Below are 24,862 nucleotides of genomic sequence, written 5' to 3' on the forward strand. Positions count from 1 at the left end.
GCATTTATTGTTTGTAGACTTTTTGATGATGGCCATTCTAACCGGTATGAGGTGTTACCGCATTGTAGTTTCATTTGCATTTCTCTAATAATTAGTGAAGTTGAGCATTTTTTCACGTGCCTGTTGGCCAGCTGTATGTCTTCTTTGGAGAAACAAAATCTTTTCCTTTTTTTTGGTTGTGCCACACGGCATGCAAGACCTTAGTTCCCCGACCAGGGATTGAACCTGTGCCCCCTGCCGTGAAAGCGTGGGGTCTTAACGACTGGACCACCAGGGAAGTCCCCAAAATCATTTTTAAGGCTAACACCTTCCTACCCCCTGTGCATTTAGTTACCAGAGAGGTGTCTGGAACCCCAGTTCCCTGCCTCTTACCAGGAAGGACTTATTTCCAAACCTATTTTTCTTTCTCCTCTAAATTGTATTTACATTGCTTGTTTTCCTCTTAAACTGTGGAGCCAGCAATGTATAACATATGCCTACGGGGCCCACTCTAATCAGTGTAGAGTGGAAAGGTGAGGACAGCTAACATATATTCAATGGTTATTCCTTGTCAGGCATAGTTCTGAGTGCCTGGCTTCACTGACTCTTAGTCCAAACAACACTGTTAGATGTAGGCATATCCTCATTTTACAGCTGAAGAAACTGAGAGGCACCCCTGGCCTGAGTCTACTAGGTGCCTAACATCTATACTACGCTGCCTCTGATCATATTGTTTCAGTTATCACATGCTATTTATGAAGCTGAGGATTTGGCTAGATATTTTTAAGTGCGATGGACTCCACTGCTGTGTTTTAGCATGTGATCCACTCTGACCTTTAGATTCTTTTCTGCTGTTACACATTGTCACTGGTTATTGGCTGTTTTCTGTGAGAACACAGTGTTTCCTCCTCCAGTGTTTTCTTCTGAGGGAATTCCCCATTTTATTATTCCCATTTTTAAAATGGTAATTTTTATTTTGTTAAAATTTGTCCTGATTTTCTGGGTACATACTTCCCTCGTACCCATCTCAGTTTATACATTCACTCAGCCTGATCCAGATCACGGGTGAAGTTATTCTCAGCTGACACCCCTGAATAGCACCTGGCACACAGAAGCTACTATGGAAGCTGCCTTAATATTGAATAAGCTTTCATGAATACTTTGCGGGTCCCAATTTCAGGTCAGGCAGGAGGAAGAACAGGTTTGAGAATCGACAATGGAACTGCTTCACTGGTGAGTGGGGTTATAGAGGCTTCTGTGTCTCTGATGGGAGACTGGGAATTTTAGGCCTGGAGGCTGTACTGAGCAGCTCACAGAGGCCCCACCTTTTTAAGACCTCAGGACATGAGTAGTTACTGCTTTCTCCCAGCAATTCCTACTCAGTGGCTCGGTGGCAGAGATGCCTGTGAGAGAGGTCCTTATACCACCAGGCTGTGCCAGGCCAGGCTGCACTGGGACACCAGCTACTTGGAAGGGTTGGGAGAAGATTGTGAGATTGGTGTTAAAGGGAAGCCTGTGAAGACAGGCAGGAAATGAAAACAGCACAGATGTTATATTAAATAAATGAGCATCTCATTATTGGGCAGCATGTGGGGGAAGGTCTGTGGCCTGGTCTCATGGCACCCAGAAGATGATAGTTATGTCAAGTTCCTCATATTTTCTGCAAGTCTGGTAGCTCGCTTATTCCTGGGAGGGTTGGAGCCGGGGGGTGGGGTGGGGTGGGGTCATGCTCCCTCGCTAGCTGTAGCCTCAGGTCACATTCTGTGCACGCGTCCCTCCAGGGCCTCCAGCTCAGCCAACACCTCCTTGGGCAGATCCTGGTTGACCTGCTCTGTCAGGTAGCTCCGAATGTCACGAACCTCCTGTTCCCAGAAGTCCTTGGGGAGCGAGAACAGCTGGGTGGTATCTATGGCTCCCAGGCCGCTGAGATCCAAGGTACCTTCCTTTGGCACCAGCCCAATGGGCGTTTCTCGGGCACTGTCCTCCCCCTCTAGGCGCCGGCAGATCCAGTCTAGCACCCGAACATTCTCTCCAAAGCCTGGCCACAGGAAGTGGCCTGCCTCGTCGCGCCGGAACCAGTTGACATGGAAGATGCGGGGCAGCCGGGCCCCCTTGAGCCCCTCCATGCTCAGCCAGTGTTCAAGGTAGCGCCCAAAGTTGTAGCCAAAAAAGGGCCGCATGGCAAATGGGTCGTGCATGATGACCTTCCCTGGGGAGGGGAGCAGGATGGGTAAGGAACCTCCCTTCTTACTGGAGAAGAGAAAGGTACCCCGCCTCCAGCCAGAGGAAACTGTGAAATGTTGGCGGTTCTGGAACATCCTCAAGGCAGGGTGAGGGGAAGGGAATGCGGCAAAGATACACGTGGGAAGGGGTGGGCAGGAGGAAGGTCTGGTTCAGGAAGGGAGAGGAGAGGCAACCTGGGCACACAGAAGTGGAGCTCACCTTTGTGTTCAGCCGCGGCAGTGGCCTCCGAGCGCATGGCGCTGCCCACAAACACCCCATGGCGCCAGTTGAAGGCCTCATATACCAGGGGGACTCCTGGGACACCAGTGCACGTGGTCAAAGGCAGCCCTTATCTTTGTACGATCACTGCATCCCTCCTGGTGATCTTGACTCTTTCTCTCTCCTAGGACCTCAGCTGCCCATTTTCAAACCCCATGCCTCCCACTCCACCTCGATTTTGCATTCTCCAGGGGTCTGCTCGAGAGGCAGATAGCTGTAGTTGGCGATCCAGGTTGAGGCTCTCTGAGCTTTAAGTACAAGAGGGAGCTGGGCCCTGACAGAGAGCCCAACCCTTAACCCAGTTGGCATGGAGCCCCCACGATGTTTACCTTTGGGTCTGCGGCCTCCAAAGATGATGGCGTCAATGGGGACACCCTCAGGGGCCTCCCAGGCTGGGTCTATGATGGGGCACTGGCGAGCCGGGGCACAAAAGCGAGAATTGGGATGTGCACAGGGCTCCTTGTCACCTGGCAGAGCAAATACAAATACTATCATTTCCAAGGGCACGTCCACCCCCAATACACAGAGACATTTGCAGACACTCTTGCGCAGTTTCTTTTTGCCTCATCAGCCCCCCACAATCTCGGGTTGGAGGTTGGTAAGGAGCAGGGAGAAGGGAGCCAGGACATCTCCCCTGAAGATCAGGTTATTTATCCATAATGGTACTGCTGGCTGAGCTATGGGAGAAAAGAGCAAGAGAGGAATTGGTGTTTAGCAGGACACTAATGTTTATGCCAAGCTACAGCCACTTGGCACTGAGCAGTGCTCAAGGGAATGAGGTTAAATATTGGCATAGGGTTATAATGGAAATTTTCCCCCAGGAACTCTTCTTTTAATTTACGGGATTATTATTTAAATAAACACTCAAACCTAAAGCAAAAACTGAGACAGGTCAGTATTTCAGACAACCGACTTTCTTCTTTGCTATTGTCTTTGTTGTTTCTTCAGTTTATAGACAACTGACTTTCCATCAGCAAATGGCGGAAGACAGAATCTCCTGAGCTATGAGAATGCAAACAGGAACTGATTTTAAAGCTAGCGAGGTTTTGGTGGTTTCCCTGGGTCTGCTCAGACCCGGCTGGAGTGACAGGGCTTGAAGAACTCAGACGAGGACATAACCTGGGCAGTCATAACCTGAGGAGCCCAGGTCATTTGGCCCCTTCAGGTGCCTGGAGAGGAGCTGGGACCGAGTCAGTGGCGTATGTATAAAGCACCATCACGGGGGCCCTGAAGGGACACAGTGCTTTCTCTGCCAAAGGTTACTGGTTGGACCTGGGGGGCAAGGGAGTCACGGAGCCAGCGCCCCCGCCCCCCTCTGCCCCCCAACTCCTGCCTCCACTTTCATGTAAGAACCATCCTTATGCTTCTCTCTTGCACTTTCATCAGCCCCCAGTTGAGGACCTAGCACAAGGTATTATTCTAAGAACTGAAGCTGAGCACAACATGCCCTCGTTACACCCCTGAATCCAGAGGTGGTGAAAGGGTTGGGCAACTAGCCTGTGGCGAAATATGAAAGTTTCTTGGATTTCTCAATTGGGTGGGGAGGCTAAGGAGGGCTTAATGATGGTGTTAGAGAAAATGAAGGATGATTAAATGAGGGGGGTGACTGCTAAGCCAGCCTGGAAAACTTGAATGTAGGCTTCAGTGACCACAGCCCACCCTCCCCTGCTAGGCTCCTCTTTGCTCCCACCCCTAGGTCTCGGCTCGCGTAATGCCAAAGGCCACTGAAAGCTGAAGGTCCAGAGTGCAGGGCTGGAGGACGGGGCAGGGCTGCAGGGCACAAGGGAGTAATGACAGGGTTGAGAAACTAGCTTCTAGGAGAGGCTAAAGAGCTGGTCTGATTTCGTTCGGAAAGACTGGGGTGTCTGTGTTGGAGGGGCAGGGGAAGGGTGAGGGTAACAATACTGACCTTTAGGCAATGGTTATTACATGGGGAGTCGGGGTGGGGTGAGGGTCCAAGTGGCAGGGGGAGGGGCAGGCTTCTTCCTAATGGGTCAAACTTTATGACTGTGCTTTGAGTCCAATTCTTTCTGTAATAATTTCCAAGACACCCTCCCTTAAAAATATCCAGCTTATATTAATTGAGAATTTACTATGTATTCGGCACTACGCTGAATCCTTTGCATGCATTTTTTTTTTTTTTTTGCGGTATGCGGGCCTCTCACTGTTGTGGCCTTTCCCGTTGCGGAGCACAGGCTCCAGACGCGCAGGCTCAGCGGCCATGGCTCACGGGCCCAGCCGCTCTGCAGCATGTGGGATCTTCCCGGACCGGGGCATGAACCCATGTCCGCTGCACCGGCAGGCGGACTCTCAACCACTGCGCCACCAGGGAAGCCCTGCATGCATTATTTCATTTAACCCTCCAACACCTTATAAGATAGGTACTATGAAAACTACCCTCATTCATGTGATGGGGAAACTGAAGCTCAGGAGGTTAAGCGACTCAGCCAGGCCACAAACTGAACGGGGACGTGAACTGAGATCTTGCTTAGGGTTGCATAGCTCCCTTTGAGTCCCAGAGGTCCTGGAAGATGGCTGCAGGTTGAGGAAAAGGCTTTTACATCAGCAAGGTGCTGAGCCCTGGGGGCTGACTTACACCCCCTCCCTGCCCCATACCAGGTTTCCAGGGTTTGCCCAGCCAGGAGGTCACGGTGACGCCGGGTGGAAGAGGCTGGTCAATGCCCTCCCAGTATACGCCGCCATCGCTGGTCTCAGCCACGTTGGTGAAAAGGGTGTTACTCTGGATTGTGGCCATGGCATTGGGATTGGTGGTGGCAGAGGTGCCGGGGGCCACCCCAAAGAAGCCGTTCTCAGGGTTGATGGCCCGGAGTCGACCTGTCGGGAGGAAATGTGAAAAAACGGAAGGACTAACCAGGAAGAGTCGAGAGGTTCAGCCTCGGAAGGTCCTGCTCAGCCCCTCCATGCCCCGAGCTGGACCCTAGATCTGAGGGGAAAGGTTTTGCATCTCCAGGGCGGCTGGGCTGCCAGGAGGCATGGGGGAGGGGTGGTTGTTCAGGAGAAGGTTCTCACTGACAAAGTTCACCCTGAGCAGTGGAGGCAGGAATCCTACACTCTGGTAAGAACCAGAACGGCGAGTATGATCCAAGGGCCTCTCACCATCACTGTCAAACCTCATCCAGGCGATGTCATCCCCCACACACTCCACTCTCCAGCCTGGCAGTGCCGGCCGCATCATGGCCAGGTTTGTCTTGCCACAGGCGCTGGGGAAGGCAGCTGCCACATACCGCTTCTTCCCCGCGGGGCTGGTGATACCCAGGATCTGCCAGGTGGGGAGAGGGAGCAAGGAAGAGGTCACCAGAGGTTAGGCGTGGTCTGCATGGGAAGGACAGCTAGGGGTCAACAGGGAGGACCAATGTTTATTCATGAAACAGGTGCACTGCCTTGCTACAGGGCCTGGGGTGGCAGCAAGGGGAAGCCCCCCCCCCCCGACATTCAGCAGCCTCGGGCCAAAGCTTCGGGCATTTGCGCAGAGTCCCTGGCCCGCCAGTTGGGTACCTGGCAGTGGAGAGGCGAGGCTGAGGCTGACTGGCCAGGCCCCACCCTTGGCCTGCCCCCCGAAGCTGCCCAGATCCTCACCAGGCCCTCACCAGCATGTGCTCCGCCAGCCAGCCCTCATCCCGGGCCAGCCGAGAGGCGATGCGAAGGGCAAAGCACTTCTTGCCCAGCAGGGAGTTGCCACCATAGCCGCTGCCGAAGGAGACGATCTCCCACTGGTCGGGCACGTGGCCAATCAGGGTTTTCTCTGGGTTGCATGGCCACTGGCTCACCGGCTCCCCTGGGGACAATGGGGTCATGGGGCTGCTGGCAGGGGCATCAGGCACTGGGGTGTCAGGGGCCGGAGGGATCAGGGGGTGGCAGGAAAGACACTTGGCAGCAGGGGTGGTGTCAATGGGTGGCTAAGGCCTCCCACCTCATAATATGCATCAGCTCCCATGCCCCTATTCTTGGACACGGATAATTCACTCTTCTCAATCTTGAGCAAACTGCTTTGCCAACTCAGCCTCACCCCCAGCGCACTGCTGCCCTAGCTTTGGGAATTCAGTATCTCACTAATCAGGATGGGTAGGATGTGGGGTTCCCTCTGAGTACAAGCAGGCCTCTGTGTCCCCCCACCCCGGGCAGAGCAGGCGCTCACCTTGCCCAGTCAGGGGCTGGCCCACGGAGTGCAGACACTTGACAAAGTCGCCATCTCCCAGGGCCTGAAGCACGGGCGTCCCCAGCCGGGTCATAATCCGCATGCTTGCCACCACGTAGGCGGAGTCCGTGAGCTGCACTCCGGTGCGGGACAGTGGGGAGCCCACGGGACCCATGCTGAATGGCAGTACATACATGGTTCGGCCTGTGGAGGAAAACACCACCTGGCTGAAGAGTTCCAACCTGTTTATTCCTTCAGTGCCCCTGCCTCTGTTTCCCTGCCCTGGTTACCTTGCATGCAGCCTGGAAACCTCTCATCCACGGCTTGCTGGAACTCAGCTGGGGACATCCAGTTGCCCAGCTGCCCACGGGCCCCGCCAGCCGGGAGGGGCACCGTGTCCCGTTGAGAAGGAGTTACAATCACCGTCTTGCTCTCTACTCGTGCCACATCCTTGGGGTCTGTGCGGGCCAGCCAGCTGGGGGAGAGCGGATATCAAGTAGATAGGGGTCAGTAGATCTCCCTCATCCCAGACCCACTCTTTCAAGTCCAACTTTGTCTCTAGGTCTTCTGTCGGCCTTATTTTTTCCCATCCATTTGCATCTCAGTTGCTTTCTCCAGATTTCGTCCCAGTCTAAGGGGTAGTTCCCTTGGCCCCAGCTCCCTGATGGCCTCTGCCCTGGCAAAAACTCCCTGAACTTGTAAGTAAAAAAAAAAAAAAAAAAAAAAAAAAAAGCAAAGGCTTTTATTTGTATCAGTTTATTCACTTAACATAAAAATACAGACCAATCCCAATAATTCCTGATTGTTTCCTCCAAAGCTCCCATTCTCGCTCATTCCATTGGGATGGTCTACTTAAATTTGATTTCGTCTTGGTAAACCCAAAGTGGCCTCCGTCCCCGCAGCTGCCCCCATCTCGCAGGTCGCTGGGCTCAGGGCTTACCAGTTGTTGTACTTTGGGAGCTTTCGGATGAGCCCCTGCTGTTGCAGCAGGGTTAGTATGGCAGTGTTTTCCGCCTCGGTCCCATCACAGATGTGGATGTTCTCTGGTTTGCACAGGCGGGCACTGTTTTCCACGAAGTCTCGAACCCTAGCAGGCAGCTGGCCCAGGTCTCCACTCAGTACTCGCAGGGTCTGGATACTGCGCCGTGAGGGCCAGCCCCAGGCGCTCAGCCCACGCCATTTAAGCCTGCAAGAGAAGAAACAGAGAAGTAATGGGCCAGGTGTTCTCGTGGAAGATGGGCAAGTCAAGGGGACAGAAAGCTGGGCTGCTGGGGATGTGCTAAAGTAGGTCTGGGTACAGGCACCATGAAGAGGTCGGAATAGGTAAGGAAGGTGGGTTCAGGCCACGTCTGTCTTGTGGCCTTTATGAGGCTTAGTGAGGGTGTCTCCTGATTAGCAAGGGACAGGTATCACCAAACGAGCATAAAGACACATGCCTGGCTGTGTGGCTCTATGTATAAGGCATGCTGATGTTATTGGAGGTTTAGCTCATGCCCATTTTTTACTACGTCTGGTCAATGTTTGGAAATGAGCAGGTGTCCTATGGCCCAAATGTCAGTAAACTATGCCCAGTGGACAGCTTCATGTGTCTGGTGTCCTTTTCATTCTCAAGTATAGTTTTTATAAGTCAAAAAGACAGCTGTTTTCATTCTTTTCTTCTGATGTGCATGCTGTAAGACTATGAAAGCCTCAGGCAGAGGACTAGGTCTTTGAGATGGAAAGTCCCAGGTTTCTAGATTTGGGCCCTTGCACAGAGAGTGGGTGATTGGATGTCAGGGTTCCAGGCACTGGATCTGCGGTTGCCCACCTGGGCCAACAAGGACTGCATGAAGTGCTGCCACTGGGTAGGTATTTTTGAACTGTGTAGAAGGCTTACTGTTGGAGAATGTCACTGGCTGGGGTGCATGCCCCAATTCTTAGAACAGGGTCCCTGGAGTCTGTCCCTTCACACCCGTAGGAGAGGGAAAAGTAAGGTCTTCTCCAGTTGGCCTGGACCCAGGGTGGAGTGACCCAGAGAGAGCAAAGGCCAAGAGAGAGAAGCTGTCCTCCTAATGCCAGGGCCTTGCCCGCCAGAAACTGTGCCCCACACGCCCAGCACCGCATGACCCTGTCCCTCTCTTGGCTCTCTTTCCTAGAGAGCACATGCCTAGAACTTTGGCTCTTGGTGGTGGGGTGGAACATTAGACTGCAGGGCGCTCAGACTCACAGGGAATAAGCCTGGGGAAGGGAGGACGCTCAGACCGTGAATGTGGGAGCTGGGTGGCTTCACTGGGCAGGGCAGGGTGGAAACCCAGTGTGGCCCCAGGGGCAGAAGTGGAAGCCTCCTGGAACCTGGTTCTGTTCCACCTCAGAGAGAAATTTCCCCTGAGCATTAATTTTAAAGGCAGACAGCCTTGGGGAGAACCTGTCTCCATGGGGATGCTGGCTCAGGAAGTCTCCTGGGAAGCTCCCTCCCCCACTCCCCCCCCAGCCTCCTGAGTAGGACCTTCTCCTTTTCCCCTTCTCCAGAGACCACCCACAAGGGCTGGCCAAGTGGAACCAGCTGTGGGAGAGACAGAGGGTCAGCTCAGACCCTGGGACAAAAGCTGAGAAGGGAGGCTACAGAGGGAAGACAGGAAGCTGTGAAAAGGGGGAGAGGGCAGACAAGCAGGGCCTAGGGGTTCCCGTCCTGGACAGGCGATGAAGCCAGCCAGGTAAGAATGAAGGCACCTTGGCCCCCTCTTCCACCTTGCCTCCCTTCTTTCCCGGGCCCCAGGCCCCTCTGGCTGTCCTAGGCTTCCCGCCAGGTTCATCTGCCAGGATCCAGTCGCGGGAGAGGCTGGGGAATGGCTGTTTACCTTCTACCTTCTTTAGGGAGCTCTGAGCTCAGTCCCCAGGGGCTCATGCACCCTTGACCCCCAAGGCCCTACTGCTCCTCACCGCAATCTGGGGCACAAGCGCTACATCTGTAAAGCAAAGGAGGAGACACGGAGACCGGGCCCAGCGAGGACGAGCGAGGAGTGGAAAGGAAGTTCTGAGGGTGGCAGATAGAGACGGTGTGGTCAGGGACCAGCAAAGCGGGGGGTGGGGGTGGGGGGTGGGGACGGAAACCGAGAGACCCGGGGCGGCCTCCAGCGAGACGCACGACCCGAAAGGCCGTGGATCCAGACGCACTCGCCACCTGCGCGCCTCCTCCTCCTCGGAGGCGAAACCAGGCGGAGGAGGGCGAGCAGGAGAAGGCAAATGGCAGCCCCGAGGGGGCGAGCGCGGCGGAAGGTGCGGGTCGGCCCCGGACTGGGGGTCACTCACCGCAGGCCGGGGCGGTACACAGCGGCCATGGTACCTGGGCCGGGGCTGCGGGATGGCCGCGCGAACGGAGCGGAGCCGGGGAGACAAGGAAGGCAGGGAAGGAGGGAGCGCGGCGCAGAGAGCGGGAGCGCAGACTAGGCAGGAGGCGCTTAAAAAGGAGGAGGGCGGGCGAAGGGGCGGGACCCAGCAGGGCCGGCGCGACCCTCTCTCCGCCCCGGGCTCCAGCCCCATGTCAGCCCAGCCATAGCCCCACCTCCTGCATCTTAGCCCCCAAACCCTTGTCTCCCATTGGAGGATTGGGTCCTCTCCTCGGCTGCCTCCTCCCCGAGGCCCCGCCCCACCGCTACGCCTCGCCCCCTGCTCATGATGTAACTTTGAGGACTCTTGCTCCCGGGAGACAGCGACTGGGAGACGTTGGGTGACAAACAAGCTAAGAACAAGGAGAGAGGCCAGGGGCAGGAGCCCACGGGGCGCTGGAAGTCTAGAAGCCGGGGGCTGGGCATTGCCTTTCCCCTTCTTGCCGGGGCTTGGGTACTCTGAGCCCAGGCTCTTCTGTTGTCCAGGGCCCTAATGCCATGGTTCCCTCAGTCCCCAACTCCCAAATCCCTGTTTCTTCTCCCTGTGATGAGGGCTCTTTTCTGCCTTACCATGAAGTGGTGATGTCTCTCCACCCCAGAATCTCTTCTTTGGACCTCTGGCCTGGTCATTCTCTCCACATTCCCCTGGAGAATGCATCTGCCCCACCCAACCACCACCACAAAGTCCTCTGGTAACTTCTCAAGTTATGTCTCCAGCCAGACATCTCTCTTCAGCTTGAGACCACGGGTATCATCCCAAAGGCCAGAGCACCTCAAACTCAATGTGGCTATGGCAAGCATTGGCACAGCATCCACTCCCCCTTTCTGGTAATAGCACCCCAATGTTCCTTTGGGGAACCACCTCCTCAGTCTGTGTGGTCTTGTGGGTCTCCTACCACCGGTGGGCTCTCAGCTTGGCCAATTTGTGTGTCCATCACTCTGGCCACAGCCAGTGGAAATGTTCAGGAATGGGAATGAGGTCTCTTTCTGGGGCTTTTTCTGTCAACTTTCAACATGAGATCTCCTTCTGCTGGGGTTGCTGGGCTGGTAGAACCTAAGCCTGATGCTGCTGGGTGTCAGCTTGGCCCTGCAAAGCAGGAACCTGCCTGAGATGGAAACCAGGCTAGAGGAAGCAGGCTGAGGGATGGAGAGTGACAGATTCCTAATTCCGGGTATAGGAGTCAATAAATTTCTTCTCTTGCTCAAGCTAATTTCAAGTGGACTTCTGCTATTTGCAACAGAAGCAGCCCTAATTCTGAGATTTCTCAGAGATCTGTACTGGAACATAATGGGACAAAAGAGCTGGCCTCCAGCCTTGGGCTTGCCGCTGACCCTCATCTCTTCCACCCAGGCTCCATCCTGGACTCAACCTCATGTGTATGTATTTGGGACTCTTCCCTCCAGTCCCTACATCCAAACTCTGTTCATACCCACTCCACTGCAAACAGCTCCTCTTTGGTCACTCTCTGGGCTTCAAGATGTGCACACTGGTGGCATCATGGCCAAGCTATTGAAGGTCATCATCTCTTCTGTGATCCTGCACCTGCTTTCATGGTTCCCTATCTCAGCAAATGGCACCACTATCTAGCCAGTTGCCCTAGAGGAACCTGAATCAGTCTAGACTATTCCTTTCTTATCGTCCAGTCAGACAGCAGGAACTTTGGATTTGTATTTCACAATTAGCTCTCAAGTCTGTGTCTGTTCCCCCTGGCCACTGCCTTAGTTCAGGGTTTATCTCTCACTTGGCATCAAACAATAGCTCCCAAGCACCTTGGCATCCCACCTCTCCAAATGCCACCCCCTCTGCCTCCCACCAAGTTATTCTCCAAACTCTGCGCATAAGCTCACTTTGGAAAATTAAGAGAGAGGGATATTTATTGTGTGGACACCAGGTGCCAGGCTCTGAGCCAGTAGCTTTACATGCATAATCTCATTCAGTTTCACAATAGCCCTGTTTTACCGATGTGGACACTGAGGCTTAGAGCTTAAGTCATTTCTTCAAAGTCACACAGCTGATCAGCAGGAGAAATGGAATCTGAATCCAAGTCTTTCTGACTCTAACTACCAAGTCCCCCCACCCACCCCGCCGCACTGCAATCCTATACTGTCTCCTTGATTTGTCCTTAAGGAAAAAATGAGATCATATCACTCTTAGGCTTAAAATTCCTTCAAGGCTTCCTACTACATGGCAACTGATGTCCTTCATAATCTGGTTCCCATTTATCCAGTGGTATCACCCCCACCTCCCTACTTGCTGCCTTCTGTCCTATATACCAAACTCTGCAGTTCCCAGAGCACTTCTGTGAACCTTTCTGCCCTTCAGATTTAAATTAAACATCACCTTCTGTGTGAAGGTCAATGTGCCCCTTAGAATTAACATCTGTCTCATCTATGTTGGTTCAATACTGTGTACATACCTATATTTTTGAATTAATCACACTTTATTGTAGTAGTTTTTGTATCTCCGTAATCCTCACTGGAGTGTTAGCTACTTGAAAAAAGGACCCAAATTTCATTTTATTTTTTAAATATTTATTTATTTAATTTTGGCTGCATCGGGTCTTAGTTGCGGCATGTGGGCTCTTTGTTGTGGTGAGCAGGCTTCTCTTTAGTTGTGGCACACAGGCTCCAGAGCGTGTGGGCTCTGTAGTTGCAGCACGCAGGCTCACTAGTTGTGGCACAAGGACTTAGTTGCCCCACGGCACGTGGGATCTTAGTTCCCCGATCGACCTGGGATCGAATCCACATCCTCTGCATTGGAAGGCAGATTCTTAACCACTGGACCACCAGGGAAGTTCCAAAAGGACCCAAATTTTAGTCTTCTTTTTATTCTAGCTCCTAGAAGAATCTGGCCCATAATAATTAGGCACTTAATCAACACTGGTGGAGTGAAAGAATGAATTAATCCCACATTTCTTATCTCCCCCCATTCTTCCTTAACTTTAGGCAGACTGAACAAGGGGCTCCCTTGAGGGTTTCCTTATCCGATTCCCCTTATGTGCCTCACAGTTTTGCTCGGTTCTCTAGCCCTCCTCCTAGCCTGGTCCACCAGCTGGCCTAGTGTCTGCGGCCACCACCAGGGGGCAGGGTGTGACCAGCCTTGCCTTGGTCTGCGTTTTCTGATCGCCAGGGCCCTCTGGATCAGCCCTTGGATGTCTCACAGACCCGCTGCAATGGGTGCTGGGGAGTGTGGCCCAGATCCTCCCCTTCAGGATCAGGGCATTCATTGAAACTGAGCAGGGCCCCGTGGAGCCCTCCCAGGTACAAATCCTTTTTGTGTCCCTGGTTTCTTAGTTGTAGGAAAAAGGCTTCAGCCTCATAGACCTTCCCCAAAGGGCAGATTCAAACAGTTACTAATCAGGGAGGGGAGGTAAGGCAGAAACAGAGGAGGAACAGTCAAAAAACAATAGTGCAGCGATCAAGCAGGGCCCTGGTTCCTCCTCAAGGGATATCCATAACAATATCTTTGAGCTCTTCTGCAGGAACTAACGCCCCCACCCAGGTGGAGAATGGTAACTTCCTGCTGAGCACAAGATCCTTGGAACACTGCCCTGTTATCTCACCACCAACCAGCCAGAAGAAAAGTCACATACCCTGCAGCTCCCACCCCAGATTTTGCCTATAAAAACTCCCAGAAAACCACTGGGAAGTTTGGGGTTTTTGAGCACAAGCCACACTTTCTCCTTGATTGGTCCTGCAATAAACCTTTCTCTACTCCAAACTCCAACGTTTCAGTTTGTTTGGCCTCACTGTGTGTTGTTGGGCACGCGAACTTGTGTTTGGTAACAGGGGCAGAGTGTGACCAGTTTTGCCTTAGTTTGCATTTTGTCCTCCCCAGGGCCTTCTGGGCTCAGCCATTGGACGTCTCACAGACCCCCTGCAGTGGGTGCTGTGGTGTGCGGCCCAGATGCCCCCTTCAGGATCGTGTCCCAGCGGCTGAGTGTTGGCTGCTGCTGGTGCCAAGCTGAGCACTTCCCTGAGCACCACCTGTGGCTGAAGGGAGCTGTCTTGCCAAATGCCCCCTTTCCTGGGGCAGCTGGTATCCAACGACTGGTTGATGCAGGGCTCCAAAGTCCTGGCCCCCTTGCCTAAATTTGGGACACTCTGAAGGTCCAGCCCAGCTCCAGAGCTCCTAGGGGGTCAACTGAAGCCTCTGTTTCAGCTGTAATGCTTTTCAACTCTTCCCGCTGCCCAGTCCCACTTCTCTCACTGACTTGGAAAATCCTCCCAACAAATCACCTGTACACAAGTTTCCATCTCGGAGAGTTTTTTGTTTTTGGGGTTTTATTCCAGCTTAAGATATCCCCCCAACTCGACTTGGATAACTGCATTAATCCCCTAATCTGACTCTGATTCCATTTTGGCCATCCTCCACCCTAGATCCAAAGTGATCTTTTCAGACACAACCTGATCATTCCACATCCCTGCCGAAAATCCTTTAGTAGCTTCTCATTGCCCTTTGAGTAGAGCCCCCACATCCTAAACTTGGCCTACAAGGCTCTGCGTGATCTGGCCCCACCCTCAGCTACTGCCATTCTTCCCATTTTCCCTGGTATCTGCTTTCTGGTTACACTGGGTCTTTTTCAGTTTCATGAATGTGTCTACCTCTTCCCTGCCCAGAGCCTTTGCGTACATTATTCCTGTGGCTTGGAATCTCCATCTTCTCCACACCACCAGGCACAGTCACTTCTTACTCCCCTGACCAGTCTCAGTTTAATGTGACTTCTTAGGCGAGCTGTCCCTGCAATGCTACCCTCTCCCCTGCCCCCACATTAGATTAGGTCCTCATGAAATAAAGTCTCATAGCCCCCTGCCCTTCTCCTGCATAGCACCCATCTCATTATGTTAGGGGAACCACTGACCGAAACTGCCCACCCTGGCCAGGCACCACACTAACCCATTTGCATGAGCTGTTTTATGACAGGAGGTCCTGATAAGGAACATGGAACAAACAAACCATCACCAACTAGAAGAATCTGGGAAAGGTGAAAAGGTGACGCCAGTCCATATGTCCTACCAACCTCCCAGAATCCTCCTCGCTGGAATCCATCTTGGCTGAGTGATGCGTGCACCACCAGGAAGGACCCTGAGTCAGAATGATTGGCCAGAGACAGCCCAGGAACTAATCCCATCACCGTAAAACTCGAGACTGCGAGCCACGTGGCAGAGCGGTCCTCCTGGGTGCCCTTACCCTCCTGTTCTCCACCCAGGTGCCCCTTCCCAGTAAAGTCTCTTGCTTTGTCAGCATGTGTGTCTCCTTGGACAATTCATTTCCAAGTGTTAGACAAGAGCCCATTCTTGGGCCCTGGAAGGGGTCCCTCTTCCTGCAACAGTTATAATTTTTTTTTTTAATAGATTTTATTTATTTATTGGCTACGTTGGGTCTTCGTTGCTGCACACGGGCTTTCTCTAGTTGCGGGGAGTGGGGGGCTACTGTTCTTTGTGGTGTGAGGGCTTCTCATTGAGGTGGCTTCTCTTGTTGCAGAGCACAGGCTCTAGGCACGCAGGCTCAGTAGTTGTGGCGCACGGGCTTAGTTGCTCCAAGGCATGTGGGATCTTCCTGGACCAGGGCTCGAACCCATGTCCCCTGCATTGGCAAATGGATTCTTTACCACTGCGCCACCAGGGAAGCTCTAATGGTTCATTTTTATGCAGGCCCATCCCTAGCATATGTAGGGCCTGGGGCAAGAGTACAGATAGAGGCTCACAAACCTTGTGTTTAAATATTTTAAATGTATGCCTCAAGCTAACAAACTATTAAATAAAATATATTCTATCCTTCTACCTTGACAAATATACACACAGTGGTCTGGAATTTGGTTCAAATTTGGATTTTGTTTGGAATCCTCAAGATTCCACAGCAGAATGTGGTGGTGTGGAGAGAAGCAGCTTTCAGCCACTGGTCTTCGGGCTCACTTCTTTTCCCACCTCTGACACCATATTCTACTTCTACACCTCATGTGCATGCATGTGGACCTCCTGTCTATACATCCCAATTCTGTACACAGCCTCCGGCAAACAGCCACCCCTTGGCCACCCACTGGGTCTAGAAATGTGTGTACAAGTAGTGTGATCTACCCTCGGGAGGGCAAACCCAGGAAAGAGGTCCATGTGGGCCCTAGAAGTGGGCTTGGGGATCTTTGGACAAGGAATTCCTAAGTATCTGGAGTGTGGTCCAGAAGGGGTTTGGGGTGTGGGCAGGGGATGCCTGGACCCCTCACTCCAAGGGACACAGCCAGAAGAGGGCCAGAGTGGAGCCTTTCAAAGCACAGGGCTTAGGGCACGGGCCACTCCTGCCTGGGCCTAAGGGCAATAAATTGACTTTTCTCTGGTTCATCAGTCTATAAGCTCCATGAAGACAGGGCTGGTGTCAGTCTGATTTACTGAGGTGTCCCTAATGCCCAGCACAGTGTCTGGTGCGTAGTAGGTGTTTAATCAATATTTGTCCAATGAATGAATGTATGAGGTAGACCAGGAAGAGGTTTGAGGATTTGAATCCATTACTGAAGATCTGGATTCCATAAGCCAGAACTAGAAATGAGAATGGGTGGTATGGGGCTGCAAAAATGGGGGTGCAGACAAAGGAGAATGGAATCCTGGATTACTGACTCTGTCTCCCGTCCTCTCCTTCCTCTTTGTTTTCTACCCCACTTCTCCAGGCCCTTTACCTGCCTGGCCCTCTCTCCCCATGATCCAGCATCCCTCTGTCCATATCCTTTGACCTTTTTGTCCTTTGTCCATTGCTCTTTCTCTATGGCCTGACCATCTATCTGTCTGTTCTTCTGTATTTGTTTCTAGTTCTCGGTCCCCAATCTTCTTTTTTTTTTTTTTTAATTTATTTAATTTATTTAATTTTATTTTTGGCTGCGTTGCGTCTTCATTGCTGTACGCGGGCTTTGCCTGGTTGCGACGAGTGGGGGCTACTTTTCGTTGTGGTGCGCTGGCTTCTCATTGCAGTGGCTTCTCTTATTGCAGAGCACAGTCTAGGTGCGTGGGCTTCAGTAGCTGTGGCACGTGGGCTCAGTAGTTGTGGCTCATGGGCTCCAGAGCGCAAGCTCAGTAGTGGTGGCGCATGGGCTTAGTTGCTCTGCAGCATGTGGGATCTTCTGGGCCAGGGCTCGAACCCATGTCCCCTGTATTGGCAGGCGGATTCTTAACCGCTGCGCCACCAGGGAAGCCCTCGGTCCCCAATCTTACTTTCCTCTCTCCCTTCTTCTACCACTTTTGCTCTTCTAGTCACTTGTTCCCATCACCTCTTACTCCCTCTTGATCCCCTTCCAGAAGCTTTCTTCTCTCTTTTAGTTCTCCATGGGCCTTTGCCCATCTCTTCCATGTGCCTATGTCCCTCTGTCTCCCTCAATCCAGATTCCTGGGGAGCCCCTGACTAGTTCTGCCCTCTCTCCCAGGTCTACACCTACAGCCTCCTTAGCTAAGTCTTCTTGCCTCTCTTCCTCTGGTTTGTCCTTCACAGAGTCCACCTGGTTTCAACTTTTTCATCCCCATTTCTCTGTCCCCAAATGTCCTTGAGCCAGTCAGTCTCAGCCTGCGTCCCCCCCTGCCAGGAAAACCCATGAACCACTTCCTGGGTCCTCACTGACCAACGTGCTTCTCCTCTCTGTGTCCTTGGTCCTTTCCCCTGGTCCAGCCCTCACCCCTCAGACTCCTTTCCCTGGTCAGTGGTGCCTGGTCTGAGCCCCGAGTGGCTCAACTCGCCTGAGCTTGTTTAGTCTGACTCCTTCAGCCCATTAGCAGCTTAGCCCTCCCACATCTCCTCTGAGCGCTCCAGTAAACAAGAGGATCAGTGCAGACCTGACAGCTGCTGGGGGGCCAGTGTCTGGCTAGACCAGACCAGGCCTGCAAAAGGGGCTGCAGTCAACACTTGCTATTCCTTCTTCACCGGGGAAATTCTGAGGTCTCTTTCCTGGGTATTTACCTTAGAACCACATTCTGTGCGCATGTGTTGGGCTCTAGTCTCCATGGTCCCCATTCCCATTTTGTGGCCTTGTTCCTAGGCCTTGGGCTTTTCAATTCTTCTGCAAAAACAGCACTAGATTCAGGCAATCACACCGAGAAGCCTTTCCACTTGAATGATGTCAATGGTCTCTGCTCTATAAAATGGAGGCCAAGTGCGGGAAGAGAGATGTCCTCTGACGTTGGTCTTCGTATAGGTGTGTAGAGAGTATGGAAGGAGAGACCAAACACACACATACACACACACCAAAGGAATCTGAGTTGACTATAAGCACTCTGTAGATCAGGGGTTCTCAAACTTCAGTGTTCATCAAAATTACCTGGAGAGCTTATTAAAACATAGATTTCTTTTGGTCCCATCCCCAGAGTGTCTGATTCAGTAAGTTTGAGGTGAGGCTAGAGAACTGCATTTCTAGCAAGTTCCCAGGTGGTGCTGCTGGTCTGGGGACCCCGGGCTGAGAACCACTGTCTTAGATCATCTGAATCTACCAGCTCTTTACCTAACATCTAAGGCTGGGACCAGGTTAATTTTTATCATTGATCCTTGGGGCTGATGGACACCCAGGTCTCTCTCTGGGTCGGGAAAGAGGACCTGTTAACCCCAGGGGAGTGTTTGGATGTCCTTAGAATGTAGGAAATAGCTTTTAACTCCTGGAGTTCTATTCTAGTACAGACCCTATTTAAACAGCTTCAGACAGGTTTAAACATCTCCTTGGCTAATTCCTAGTATCTCTGTTCCAACTTCTACTTGGGGATGATAGCTCTAAGAAGTGTTAGGGGATTAGGCTGAAAATGTAGGTCACCCCCCAGCCATCTGGGAACCAGGAGGAGTGAGAGAGGAAGAAAGAGGGACAGAGACACACACAAGGAAAAGGTGAGGGGAAGCAGAGGGCAAATGAGGACAGTTACAAAAGTGTCTGTGATGGATTGGTGGTGATTGGATTTCAGTGTCCCGAGGTGTCCTGGAAGGAAGGAAAAGGGTTCCTCATTCCCCCTTCTGCTCCTGAACCCAAGCTGGCCTGCCTGTCCTGGGGCTGGGTCCTCAGGAATTAGAGAGGCTGAGACTAGGATGGGCAAGTCCTGGAGGGTTGTTTATCTTTCTGATGCCATAACCGTGAGGGGCATGAGGCCAGATAAGGTGGGAATGAGGCAGGGAGCAGAAATGTGAACGTTCCTGAAAACAGGAAACAGACCCAACAGGCCAGGTGAGAGTGGGCTTAGGAAAGCTTAATACTCCCCTAAAACACCCACAGGATGCTGCGGAGCCTTGGAGGGTAAAGGTGCTGGAAGCTTGTCTGGCCCTCTTTTCCAGTCCCGGGCTTTCAGTCACCAAGGGCTGAGGGTTGTGTCCTCATGAGGGTGCCGGCAGGGGCCAATGTGGCACTCTGTACTGGGGAACTGAGAATGGTGAGTCAGACCATCAGTGAGATGCTTTGTTGGGGAAGACGCCCCCTTGCCTTCCTTGAGAACAGGCAGACTTGTCCTCTCCTCTCATTTCCTGCAACCCCTCAGGCCAATGAGATATGCAAATGATCCCCTTACCTCATTGGTTGGAGGCCTGAGAACCATGGATGACCTCAGAGAGCTGGCCCTTTAAGAGTACCCAGTGGGCTGTGTGCCCACAGCCCCTTGTTCTGAGCACAGAGGCACCAGGCCCTGCTCAATGGGGCCTCCAGTCTCTGGGGAAGTTGTGCCTGCCTGGCTTTGACACTGACCAATCATCTCTGCCATCCCTAAAGTGAGTATGTCTGAGGCCTACTTGGGTGCCAGGCCTCTCACCTAGAGCCCCCTCCTCTGACACCTGCTGTCTGCTTTCTGTTGTTTGTTTTCAGGAATCTTCACACTTCTGTCCCCTGCTCTACTCCCACCCTGACTGGCTTTATGTCCCTCACTGCTATCACATCAGAAAGATAAACAGCCCTCCTCACTTAGCTTTTCATCCAATTCTTTCTGGACACCTCTCTCTATGTCTCACCTTCTCCTCCCTGCCAAAGACCAATTCCTTCAATTTGTGTTTTTGTTCCCATCCCCTCTGCCTTCTCAAGGGTGAGGGGCTCAATAGATAGGGCAACACCTGGGACAGGAAGAGAGAGAGGACCTGTCCTTCCTGCCACCTCTCTGGGCAGAACCTGGGGGCCTGAGATGTGGTTGGAGAGTGGGTTACCTAGGTTTGGACATCGAGATGGAGCAGACTCTAAGCCCTGGGGAGGAGCACTCTCTGCCTTGTCCCTCCTGGGGCTGTTGGAACTGGGAGTTGGGCTCAAGCTTGGGACTTCCAGGCTGGGAAGGTTCTCCAAGGTCACCTAGCCAGAGGTGACTCAGGTGGGCACATGCTCCGTGGTTGATAACAGGGAGGAGGATTCCTGGGTGACATAAGTTTGGGACACTGTTGAAGTTGAACAGATGGTTTACCGAAGGACTGCTCAGATTACTATGCTGCGGTGCTCTGTGAACCTGCAAGAGGCTCACAGGGATGGGAGACAGCATTTCTAAGAATGATTTGCACATGGACCCCTTCTTGGATATGTCTCAGACTTCATGTTTCCCAGAACACTCTCTGAGAAATGTTAAAGTCTAACTACCTTCCTTGAACAGAAGGGGAAACGAGAGGGTCAGAAGGGGAAGGTGACCTGCTCAAGTTCATACAACATCGCAGGTCCTGGATGGAAGGAGGAAAACCAGTCTCGGTTGGTTTCCCTTGGAGAGATTAGACTTGGGGAAAGATGGTCACCACTCTGTCCTGATCTTTCTAGAACTGATTCTTGAAAAGTCTCTTGCTTCTAGAAAAGGGATTCATTGATTAATCCATAGAATGAATGTGCATTGAGGGTCTACTATGTGCAAGGCATTGGCCTGGGTGTTCTGAGAGAGAGAGAGAGATTACAGCATGTTATCCATCTATTTTAAAATCCACAGCATGTGTGCCTTTCCATTGCCCTAAAATATACACATACTCTGTCACAGTTAATTAAGCAACATTTTTTAATTGCTTGGAAATGAAATGATGCCTCTTGAGATGACAGAGACGCTCAGCATGTCCCAGCACTAGAGTTGGGAGTGCTGCCACAGTCTTCCTGTTTTTCGTAGATCCCAGAGGCACCAGTGGGCCAGAGGCTCTGCTATCCTCTTCTTCACTCAGGCTTTAAGCTGCTTTCCCCCTGGTCAGGAGCCCCTGCCACCTAATAAGTTGTCCCTCAGCCCGGAGGTGACTGTGCAGGGAGCAGGCTGCGCCATCACCCCAGCTTTCCAGAACTCTGTCCCCAGGGCACTTGGGCTTTGGGGGAAGCGGATTTTGGTCAAGGAGGCTGGCAGGCAGCCTCCAGGTGCTCCAAACCTGTCCCCCTTTTTTGCAGGTGCACCCCTCCTAATCCAGCCCCAGAATGGCACTGCCTCCCAGTCCCCTGGCCATGGAATATGTCAATGACTTTGACTTAATGAAGTTTGAGGTAAAGCGGGAACCCTTGGAGGGGAGATCTGGCCCCCCGACAGCCTCACTGGGCTCCACACCCTACAGCTCAGTGCCTCCATCACCCACCTTCAGTGAGCCGGGCACTGTGGGGGCCACCGAGGGCACCCGGCCAGGCCTGGAGGAGCTGTACTGGCTGGCCACCCTGCAACAGCAGTTGGGGGCTGGGGAGGTGCTGGGTCTGAGTCCTGAGGAGGCCGTGGAGCTGCTGCAGGGTCAGGGCCCAGTCCCTGTTGAAGGGCCCCACACCTACTACCCAGGGAGCCCAGAGGAGACCGGAGCCCAGCATGCCCAGGTGAGTGATCAGCGAGCTGGTCCGGGGGGTGGGTAGGGTGAGGGAGGAGGCCAGCCCAGAGAGGAAGGAGAGTCCCCGGAGAGGGTTACCTATTGGGAAAGGGGTAGAGGACAGGAGAAGGGAAGAAGGACTTTTAAAAGATATCAGATAGAGAAAACTGTTTTCTGGCCCTTCTTTTTTTCTTTTTTCCAAATAGAGAGAAATGAGTAGGCTGAATCAGGAGGAAGAGGGAGAAGACAAGGTTAGAAGAGGATCGACCAAAAGGGGAGAGCTGAGAATTAAAGGGCGTCAGGAATGGTTGATTAAGGGAGGTATATAGATACTCAGTCTGGGGAACCACGGAAAGGGTTGTGCGTGGAATGGAGCAGAGCTGAGACTGTAGGAACCGGAGTGAAGTTGGCCTTTTCAACACTTCGTGCTGCCCCAGCCCCCAACCTTCTCAGGAAGGATTGGGACTCATCCTATTAATTATAGACACAGACAGGGGTGTTGAGGGCATTAAGATGTAATCCAAATCCTTTGAGGGTCACAGGGTTGCAGCCTTCAGGACAGGGGAGCGAGGTGTGTTGGAGGGGAAGGGTCTGTCCGGCCCGAGCCCACGGGACACACGTGGGCCAGGAGCCGGATGCTCATGACCCCTCTAGGTCAATGTGGGGTTCAGGGGCGCGACTGGCTCGCCCGACGGTGGGTGGGACACGCAGGGACCACCCAAAGGGGTCGGGGACCCGTGGCGGGGGTGCGGGGCAGGGGAGGGCGTGTTGGGACCTGGAACGGGATCTAGACTGCGGGACAGATTCAGGGGAAGGCGCACATTCAGGTAAAGGTGGGAGCCGGGGGCGGAGCATTCCCGAGGGCGGGGCTGGGTGGGCGGGGCCACCCGAGCTTGGAGCAGGGCGGGAGCCGGCGCTGACTCGGGCTCTGCCCGTTCCCTCTGCAGCTGGCCGAGCGGTTTTCGGACGCGGCGCTGGTGTCGATGTCTGTGCGGGAGCTAAACCGGCAGCTGCGGGGCTGCGGGCGCGACGAGGCGCTGCGGCTGAAGCAGAGGCGCCGCACGCTGAAGAACCGCGGGTACGCGCAGGCCTGTCGCTCCAAGCGGCTACAACAGCGGCGCGGGCTGGAGGCCGAGCGCGCCCGCCTGGCCGCCCAGCTGGACGCGCTGCGGGCCGAGGTGGCCCGCCTGGCCAGGGAGCGCGACCTCTACAAGGCTCGCTGTGACCGGCTGGCCCCGAGTGGCCCAGGGCCAGAGGCCACGCCCCCTTCTTCCTCTGAGCCACTGGCCGCGGAGTGGTGGAGTCGGTGGGCGGGCGGCGCGCACCACCCGGGAGGCGGCTGTACCATTCACTAGATGGTTACTGAGCGCCTTCTGGTGCCAGACACTCCTTTGGGTGACCACACAAATACCCCCAAACTTCCTGGACCCTCAAGGCATGCTCTGAGGTTAGATGCCGGTCATTTTCTGGAAGAGAGGTCCCCTTCCCTCACGCAGGACGTGCACAGAAACCCTTCACCTTCTGCTCCACTCTACATGACCAGGTCACTGAAGTCTGCAGGAGTCAGTGCCAGGCACTTGGGGGGGGGGCGGGGCGCAAGGAGGTGTGGATGATGCACAGTGAATGGGAGGTGAGGGAATGGTGCAGCTCCCGGCTCAGCTTAGATTTTAATTCAAGGTTTTCAACCTGTAGTGCACTAAGGTGGTAATTAGCAATGAGGCTATGTTTTCATTCCAAGGCTTGTAACCTCCCCATTTGAGGACTACTGCATTTTCAAGATCTCAATTCCCAATATCAAGACAGACCAGGAACTCTATTCAAGAGGCTTTCTTGCAGAAAGCGCGTGGCCTCCAGGGCCCAGAGCAGCAAAGGCCTGAGGAGCTCTGGGGGTGGTTGGTGTGGGCTGGGAGAGAACCCTGGGCAGGAGTCTGAAGCCAGGGCTGCTAGTCTCAGCTCTGCCACAGGATACCTCGCAGTCACCTTGAGCAAATCACTTGCTCCCTGGGTCTCGATTACCTCATCTAATCCTCATGTGAATTGGATGACTTCTGACACCTTTCCAGTTCTGGCCTCTCCTTAGTGTGGGAGCCCCAGTGGTCTCCCCAAGAAGCCCCGAATTCAGCCTCACCAAAGGGACTTTCCGTCCTGCTCCAGCTTGCTGACGGCAGCATAGGCCCATGCACTGGTCCTCTGTTGCTCCCTCCATGCTGCCTTGGCCTCCAGACCTGCATAGGGTGCCCCTGCTCCCTCCTGTCTCTCTGAGGGCTGAGGTGAGACTTCCCCCAGCCTGACAAGGAGCTGAGAGAATGCAGCTTTTGTGAATTAAACTTGAAGTCTAGGCACAACTGTACGCTATTGGCTAGATGTTCTTGCAATTTAAGAAGTGTTTATTCTATATCCTTGCTCCAGGCCTGTGTGTGTGTGTGTGTCTGTGTGTGTCTGTGTGTGTGTGTGTATGACAGAGAGAAAGAGAGGGAGAGGGAGAAGGAGAGAGGCTGGATAGCCCCCACCTGGGCGGAGTGCAGCATCTCAGTTCTGAAGCCCCAATGGAAATGGGGGGGAGGGGTGGGGATTGGGCCAGATGGAGCCTCCCCCTCCCACCTCCACTGCATAGAAGCCCAGGAACAGTAGTGACCCGGCCAGGCCTGCCTGTGGCTATCCTGGCGGCTCACAGTTGCCATGGTAACCCAGCCCTCTAGTTCAGCAGCCTACAGAGAGAGTGGGTGGGGGCTCTGGGCAGAACAGAGGCATTGGGCTGGGAGCAGTTACCTGGGAGCAGCCTCTGTTGTAGGTCCTCTAAGGGAAATAATAAATGGGGAGAAGGAGTTGGGTGTGGGGGAAGAGGCTCCCATATGTCTCTCTTCCTTTCTGCCCCCTCTACCCACCCCCTCCCCAGCTGTCTCTTCCCATCCCCGTTCTTGTTCCCTCCTCCCCCTCCTCTAGCCAAGCTCGTCCCTCCTCCACTCAGGAGACTGCCATGGGAGTCCTTTCCTCTGTCTCCACCAGGATTTCTTTCTCTTCTCTCCCTTTCCCACTACTGGCTACTGGCCACCCTCTTTGACTCTGGCTTCTCTCTCTGAGTGGCTCACGGCACCTTTAGCCTCTCCTCCTCCATCCCCTTCCACGTGCATCGTTGAA

At 53.4% G+C, this 24,862-nt stretch overlaps 2 protein-coding genes across 3 annotated transcripts; one reads left to right on the forward strand and one right to left on the reverse strand.

Annotated features, from left to right (window-relative positions):
* Window positions 1-1,606: 1,606 nt before the first annotated feature.
* On the reverse strand, window positions 1,607-10,056 carry PCK2 (phosphoenolpyruvate carboxykinase 2, mitochondrial). 2 transcript variants are annotated; one of them, XM_079913490.1, is made up of 10 exons: window positions 9,926-10,056; window positions 7,578-7,823; window positions 6,928-7,112; window positions 6,638-6,841; window positions 6,090-6,277; window positions 5,599-5,761; window positions 5,098-5,316; window positions 2,811-2,948; window positions 2,422-2,517; window positions 1,607-2,188 (listed from the first exon to the last, which is right to left on the reverse strand). In XM_079913490.1, exons 1-10 carry the CDS (start codon window positions 9,952-9,954, stop codon window positions 1,734-1,736), a joined length of 1,923 nt encoding a protein of 640 aa, XP_079769616.1. In that variant the 5' UTR covers window positions 9,955-10,056; the 3' UTR covers window positions 1,607-1,733. The 2 variants fall into 2 exon arrangements, with proteins under 2 accessions (XP_079769616.1, XP_079769617.1); XM_079913491.1 differs by lacking the exons at window positions 1,607-2,188; window positions 2,422-2,517; window positions 2,811-2,948 and adding an exon at window positions 3,000-3,158.
* Window positions 10,057-21,335: 11,279 nt separating this feature from the next.
* Window positions 21,336-23,003, forward strand: NRL (neural retina leucine zipper; the record flags this gene model as incomplete). The annotated part of the gene is given in 3 exon segments (XM_079911934.1): window positions 21,336-21,734; window positions 22,672-22,975; window positions 22,978-23,003. Coding segments are annotated over 3 exon segments (711 nt in total). The 5' UTR covers window positions 21,336-21,353.
* Between the last annotated feature and the right edge of the window lie 1,859 nt (window positions 23,004-24,862).

This window comes from Stenella coeruleoalba (assembly GCF_951394435.1).
Source record: "Stenella coeruleoalba genome assembly, chromosome: 2".
NCBI lineage: Eukaryota > Metazoa > Chordata > Mammalia > Artiodactyla > Delphinidae > Stenella > Stenella coeruleoalba.

Coding starts and splice junctions, on each gene's coding strand:
- PCK2 (XM_079913490.1), bottom strand. CDS start 9,954: ATGGCCGCTGTGTACCGCCCCGGCCTGCG. Junction 7,824..9,925: donor GTGTACCGCCCCGGCCTGCG/GTGAGTGACCCC, acceptor CTTCTCTTGCAG/GCTTAAATGGCGTGGGCTGA. Junction 2,189..2,421: donor TGCCGCGGCTGAACACAAAG/GTGAGCTCCACT, acceptor TCCCCTCCCCAG/GGAAGGTCATCATGCACGAC.